This window comes from Monopterus albus, unplaced genomic scaffold (genome assembly GCF_001952655.1).
Source record: "Monopterus albus unplaced genomic scaffold, M_albus_1.0 scaffold68.1, whole genome shotgun sequence".
NCBI classification, from domain to species: domain Eukaryota; kingdom Metazoa; phylum Chordata; class Actinopteri; order Synbranchiformes; family Synbranchidae; genus Monopterus; species Monopterus albus.
In genome coordinates, this window is record NW_018127948.1 from 561,644 (window position 1) to 569,240 (window position 7,597).

The following is a 7,597-nucleotide window of genomic DNA, read 5'->3' on the forward strand; positions in this document are numbered from 1 at the left end:
TCCTGCTATTGGTTAACGCAGCTCTGTGAGGAAATGGGAGCGCTTGGTTTGAGCGCAAGGCATCTCCCTGCTAATGCAGACATGGCAGAATCTGTCATTGCACATGAGACTAAAATCGCACAGGTATCTAAAACACTCACAAAACGATTGATCGTGCAGCCCTAGTATACAGTTGACAACAGAAAATTAATTGGCACCTGTTTTCAAGCAGAGACACCAAACCAGTTGTGGTTCCAGCTCCTCCAGTGTGAACAATTTGGACTAAATGAGCAATTTTAAGACATTTTGAGCTGTGAGAAGTTGTTATGGATAGGACTCTGTTGCCACAGCTTGGTGACTTAGTTCACGTTTGTCGATTAAATATCCTTTGCTGTGGCGGTTTTTAAGAACTACATGTTTTTTGAAAATGTCAGGCCACATGGTCAAATTCACTTTGCTGCTCCACAGGACGACTCCAAACCACCCTACTCCTATGCACAGCTGATAGTCCAGGCTATAACACTGGCACCGGACAAGCAGCTCACACTAAATGGAATCTATAACCATATCACAAAGAACTACCCTTACTACAGGACTGCAGACAAGGGCTGGCAGGTGAGTGTGGCATCATGTCTCTGTTAGAGCTCCACTTTGACTGTCAGCATGATAAAAATATAACATACCTACTAATGAGCCTCAGTGCAAAATGTCCCTAGAATCAACCTTTAAAACATCAGTAATAATAAGCAGCTGTTTTTTTTGTTTTTTTTTTTTCCTGTAACCTTTTATGCTTCTCCTCTTTTGCAGAACTCGATTCGTCATAACTTGTCATTGAACCGTTACTTCATCAAAGTGGCACGTTCGCAGGAGGAGCCTGGCAAAGGTTCATTCTGGAGGATAGACCCGTCCTCAGAGGGCAAGCTGATCGAACAGGCCTTCAGGAAAAGAAGGCCCCGGGGTGTCCCCTGCTTTAGAACTCCTCATGGACCCCTCTCCTCTAGGTCTGGCTTCATCCCACTTTCACACACTCTGCCTTTGAGTCATAAACCGAATCAGTCAGACCAATTCAACTTACTAACACATAGTTTTTTTTTGCAGTTACTTCAGGGTAAAAGCATTTTAAAAGGATGTTTTGTGCATGTAAATTATTGTGCTGTTGTTTTGTGGTACAACAGAGCCTCCATTTAAACATCTACACCAAAAGTGTTTCAACACTGTTTTTGATTGTATCATGCAGCTGATACAGTACTGTTTTAATCAGCCTAGCTGTTGATGCTGCCCTCAGATCGGCTCATGTATCCCTCTCGTTTTATGTGCATATTTGTAACCTGAAGGGTTGTTTTTGGGTTTGTTTTTTTGTTTACTCAGGGCTACACATGTACACAAAAATCCACCAAAACAATGAAATCCCACTAGTGTCAAACTGAATTTGACCAAAATAGAGAAATACATAAGTAAACACAGGTAAAACATGAGCAATCATTTGGTACATCAGTCCTACCGAACATGCAGCTTGTCTGTGCACCCTGCAAATAAAAAAAATGAGGTCACATACATTTCAGCTGCCTGCCAGGAACTGCAGTTCCATATTTGACAGACACAACTACAAAATTGTGGTTTGCTGTGTGACTTATTGTCCCCTGGGTCTGTGGCTTGTAGGCCCATTTGAGCCATCTGTGATACAAAAGTGGTGTAACACAACAACATTGTGTTGATACAGAAATCACTGAAATAATACCGACTTTATTATAAGTAAATATTTTTAAAGGTGGTTACGCTCTAATAACATTGTATTATAATTTAATGAATGTATTTGTGTTGGCCTCTCCTAAAACTGCCCAGTGGAGTTGGTGGTTTTTAGTAATAAATACAGAAAATAATCCCTGAATAGAGCAATAAATACGTTTACTTAGCAATCAGGAAATAAAGTCATAATGTTGCATCAGCTGCAGATTGTGTTATCCAGTGAAGACACTGCAGTATGGGTTTCATACAGCTTGCATTAACCCTGACTTGTCATGCTGACCTTCAGGAGTGCCCCAGCATCTCCCAATCACTCAGGGGTGCTCTCCGCTCACTCCAGTGGCGTCCAGACCCCTGACAGCTTATCACGAGAGGGCTCCCCTGTTCCCTTGGAATTGGAGACTTCCTCAGCTCCTGCCCCAGCATCCACCACAGTGGTCCAGCCCAAACTGGCCGTCATCCAGGAAGCTCGCTTTGCACAAAACACACCAGGTAGGAGGCCATCACTTTATGCGTTGAGTTGTCTTTTCTCTTTTACTCAGCAGTTTAAAGCCGAGCGTTTGGTTCTCACTGGAGCTTCTGTGGATGTAAGTTTCCCAGATGATGAAAATGAAATAGGTTTTACAGACCTCAAACTCATGAATCCTGCACAGAATATCCTGAGGAATAAATAATTACATGCTAGTTCTTTCATGCAGATAGCCCTTGACAATTCTTTTATGTAAATATCCTCTGTTCTACTGTATAAATAACCTGTGTGTCCTCTTAGCCTCGCCTGTTAGCAACCAGCCGGTACTCATAGCAGTCCAGCGTCAGTTACCTCAGACCATCAAACCAGTGACCTACACCATGGCCTCCCCAGTGAGCACCAGCACCTCCCAGCCTGCTGTCCAGACTGTACATGTCCTGCAGCAGATCGCGGCGGGGTCCCTCAGCATCGCCCAGCCTGCCACCATCATCAAGAGTGAGCCACAGGAGAATGGAGAACACACAGAGGTCAAAGGTGGGACAGTACAGCATTTTTTTTTCTCTGCTAGCATCATTAGCTGCTGTATGTCTTTAACGATAAACAGCTATGGGGGGAAAAAGATTGACAAATGAGTGTGGTTCCTAATCAATAGTACCTGTGGCATACTGGGTGGATGTCTGAACTTCTTTCTGAATTGACAGAGTAGGAAAGAAAGTTAATTAACTGATATTAGCTATGAATAAAAATACAGTCAGAATGCCTGAAGAGACAGCTATCAACATTTACAGTGATGGATCCTGCATCATAGGGTCACTCACTTATAATTAGTGGCATGAAAAGACAGCTCATTTGTACCATAACCTGGCAGTGTGTCTTTAAACAGATCATTAACAGTCTAATCCATAACCAGTTACTGGGTTGTTGACTTGTCTTTGTCTTCTCAGTCAAAGTGGAGACAGTTCCCACCATCACCTCTATAGGCGGCTCCAGTCGCATCATCCAGAGCTCTCAGTCAGCCATGCCCCTGCAGACTGTTGCCATAGTGCAGCAGGCCCCCGTGGGTCAGCACCAGCTGCCCATTAAGACCATCACACAGAACGGCACCCACAGCAGCACCACTGCCATCCAGGGACCTGCCAGCTCAGGTGAGGCACACAGTGAATGAAAAGGTGGGGGATGGTTTATGGAAATGCTCCCCCAGACAAACACTGGCTTAGTTTATTTTGATGGGACACTCTCATGTACTTGTAGTGTCATTCACTTATCATTTCTAAATAAACTAACTTAAAACTACTTTTCATGTGTTTCAAATGAATTGGGATGCTATTAATTAAATGACCCCTAAACAGCATTCTGAGATGTTAGTGGAAAAACTGAAGTTAACTTTGTACTTCCAGACATGGTTGACAGATATCTGTGTGTGTGTGTGTGTGTTCTCGGGAGCTTCCAGCAAGCTTACATTGAATATTTTACATCTTTCATTAATGGACCAAAAGTAAAACGGACCAGGACTGTAATGCTTTTGTTTGGAAAAACCACAAATATATAAATTTCCACTCCAGATACATTTCAATATTTGCATATGAAAATACTCTATTAACAATATATAGTCTAACAGGTTTTCCTTAAAAAAAAAAAAAAAAAGTTCAATGAACCTCTGTAATAGGCCTCAACATTTGCCCCTTGTCAAATGTATAATTTCTCAACACTCGTCCTACATTTTAATTACAAATTATCTTAAATTGTTCACAATTAAATGCTGTATTACTATAAAATCCACAACAGTGATAAAAAGATCTTATTCACCTGCTGTTATTTTCATTATGAATTAATGATCTGCCTATTTTCATGTCTGAAGCTACAAATCTTGACCTTTGGGAAGCCAGCCTATTGTTTTGCACTTGGACAAGTATTTATATAACTTGGTGATTATCCAAATTGTTGCCTATTCATTTTAGTCAAACAACTAATTGATTATTTGACCGGTTGTTTTATGTGGTCTCTCATAAATGGTATCATTTGTAACAGACCATACACATTCAAGTCAACCACAAGAGCGCTGCCAGTTGTTTATGTTCAACAATGAACACATTCTCTGCCTCCCCTGGTTGTGAAAACAAGTTTTTATTATCCTAGACTCGCTGCAGCTGAGCCAGACCACACTCCCACAGGCTTGCTGCTTACAGATGTTGGTTAACCACACTCTGAGCAGCTCTGACTGTGAAATATTTCCCCTGTTAACCCATCTCTTTCTTTGTGTTCCTCCTGTTGCCCTCCAGCTGTGGCAAGCCCCCTCCACCTGCTGGCAGCCCACGCATCAGCCTCGGCCTCCCTCCCCACCAAACGGCAGAATGGGGAGCAGCTGGCCAGCGAACAGCCGGATGCTAAACGCATCAAATCAGAGGAGGATGCAGCCCCAACCCCCTCGACCCCGGCCTGCGCAGCAGACTCGGACTCCTCGGCAGCTAACGACCAAGGCAGCCACCCCAACTAGTCTGTATAACCACACCACACAACCACCATCACCACCACCTTCTCCTCCTTCCACGTTTCCTCTCTTGTCCTTGTCATTTGTTTTATTTCTCCTCCTAACACTGACTCCCCAGGTGCCAAACAGAAGTTTCTTTTCATTTTGGGTTATTTGTTATAGAGCATCAAAAGAAAAGAAAAGTCCACCCCCTTAAAGACTGGAATGGTGGGTTGAGAACAAAATAAAGAAATAGGACAAAGATGAACTTAAGGTGTGCCCTGTGAGCCACTGAACCAGGAAAGTAATTAAACCAAGTCTACAGGAAGACTTAACAGCAATTAAAACCCTTAGGAGCTGACCTTTGACCTCGCACAGTTCAGCAAGGAGGGGTCCCGGCTCTGCTCGGGCTAGACGCCATCTTTCTGCCAGTTCTGCCTCAGAACAGATAGGAAACTCCAACAGACAAAATCCTCCCCAGATCTGTCAGAGCGGCTCTGGAGGAAGTGATCAACCAAGTGACAAGGACGACGAGGATTCAGTGTTTTAAAATTAAAAAACACATGCAGAAAGGGATCAACTCGGCGCCAACTGTCCTGAAACTCTGGCAGCTAGCCTCTCTCAATACTGATCTTCTGTTATTACAGCTGTACGTAGATATGCAGTATTTTGTTGTTCAAAATGTGGAGCATAGAATTTTTTTTTTATTTTTTTTTTTACGTCTTTTCAGTTTTCTAGTTGAGTAACTAAATTAAAGGAAGCATACAAAACGTTGAGGTTGGTGACATTTCGGTGACTAAGTTAGAAAGCTCACTTTTTTATGTGGAACTTTTCTGTTCAGTGAAACAGTGTAATATTTTTCATAATGTGTTTATTTTCCCTTTTGTTCTGACTTCTGAAACTGCTTCATTATACCTACGTATTTTAATACTTGCACAGATAACCCATATAAGCATATGAAATCTCCATGTGTAGTTCCAGATGTTGACTTGCATGCATCCAAAAACAGAAGTTGTAATCTGTAAATTGAACAGAGGTTAAAAAGACTAACTTTGTCCAAGCCTGACTTGCACTTGATTAAATGTTTTCATTTCCCTTCTTCTTTTTCTTCTTCTTTTTTGCCTCTCCCTTCCTCCCTCTTTGTCCCTCCCGGCTTGAGTTGTGACCTGGCGAGTCCGTTTTCTGATTGTACACATTCCAAACAATAGCAACAAAAAATATCCTGCTTAAGTGGTGATAATGCTTTTAAAAAAATAATAAAATAAATTAATTTAAAGCTCTTCTGTGTATATTTTGTGACAATATCAGACCCAGTTGAATAAGCCCTTAAATCTCTGGTTGTAGTTCCACTTCTCTCCATAGAGAGGCAGTATAGGGACATTTGTAGCTGAATTTTTATTCTGGACAAACTCCATCTGCTAAGGAAGATCATCTACTGAGTGGGCCTCTTGGTGAGATTGTTTTTGTCACTTTTAAATGATACTGGAAAAATGGGTATTATTCATAAAAGGCAACTAAAATGCAGTAGAAGCCATTTTCAGTGTAGAAGAACACAACTGAGATCCAAGCACAATGTCCCCATCACCGTGTAAACAAGTGACTTCTCCATCTCCTGAGCACAGAACACTGCGGGGATCCTGATCTTTCCTTGTTTATGCAAAGTGCTGCTGAAATTACATGTGATTTGAATCTGATGCTCCTGCTAGACAGCTGCAATGTGACTATGCTGATTCATCAGTTCATCAGACTGTCAGGCAGTGGAGACATACAAAAGCTCTGCTCCCTGGTGGTTGAAGCATTTCTCAGCACTGATGGGATGTTTTTGGATAAACAGACACCCAGCGTTGGTTTACACCCTGCAGAGTTCCTACATTTCCTGCTTTGTGACGGAGAAGCTAAATAAAGCTGCTGTGCCGAAGGTGTTTCCTCATGTCAGCAGATGTGCCAAAGCAAGAACACAGCAACAAATTTTAGTGTTAATGAAACTCAGCAGCAGGATCTCAACTTTGTTAGACACCCAGTACATCCAGGACTTTTTACACATTAAAATGCTAAAACCAACTTGGCCTGGAAATGTGTCTTGTATCAAACAAAAACCAGAATGGCACAACAACAAAGATGTAAGGGACTGTACTAAAATTATTAGAGCAGGTGGGCTCAGAAAAGAGGCAAGCTATGTATATTTTTATTTGCGGAACAAGGGTAGTCTTTTTGGGGGGGTCCATTTTCTCATGAGGACAAGTCGGTCATATACACACTATTCTACATGTGACATACTGACTGATAAGTGAATTTCTCAATAAATCGTTCGACAAATTAACTGATGGCAATTTTGGTGAAAAGGTCATTCTTTGCCCAAAAATAATCATTTAAACTGTAAAGAAAATACTTGGATTTAAATAGCTTTATTTTCCCAAGAAAATGTGTTTTCCATATACAGTTGTGTTCAAAATGATAGCAGTCCAACATCACTAACCAGATCAATCACTGGGTTTGGTAGAAATTATATTTCTACATGGCAAATAATTTACTAGTTGGTGTAGTAGAGTAATAGAAAACTAACAGACCCAACAGTCATGGCATGCATGCTGCTTCTGTGTAACTGAATCATTAATTGAAAGGGGGTGTTCAAAATAATAGCAGTGTGGAGTTCAGTTAGTGAGCTCATTCATTCTGTGAAAAAACAGGTGTCAAACAGGTGGCCCTTATTTAAGGACGAAGGCAGCAAATGTACATGCTGATTATAGTGCATTTCTCTCTGAAAATGGGTCATTCTAGACGTTGTTCAGAACAGCGTACTTTGATTAAAATGTTGATTGGAGAGGGGAAAACATACCAAGAAGTGCAGAAAATGATAGGCTGCTCGGCTAAAATGATCTCAAATGCTTTAAAATTGCAACCAAAACCAGAAAGACGGGAAAACTACCATTTGAATGGAT

At 41.5% G+C, this 7,597-nt stretch overlaps 1 protein-coding gene across 1 annotated transcript in view; it reads left to right on the forward strand.

Moving 5' to 3' along the window:
* foxk2b (forkhead box K2b) overlaps positions 1-5,760 on the forward strand; it is a 15,780-nt gene extending 10,020 nt beyond the window's left edge. Inside the window, exons 4-9 of the mRNA XM_020604847.1 lie at positions 448-594; positions 787-980; positions 2,012-2,214; positions 2,492-2,725; positions 3,136-3,336; positions 4,471-5,760. Of these exons, the coding sequence (XP_020460503.1) occupies positions 448-594; positions 787-980; positions 2,012-2,214; positions 2,492-2,725; positions 3,136-3,336; positions 4,471-4,685 (1,194 nt within the window). The 3' untranslated portion in view covers positions 4,686-5,760. The remainder of the gene's footprint in view (positions 1-447; positions 595-786; positions 981-2,011; positions 2,215-2,491; positions 2,726-3,135; positions 3,337-4,470) is intronic.
* The last annotated feature ends 1,837 nt before the right edge of the window (positions 5,761-7,597 follow it).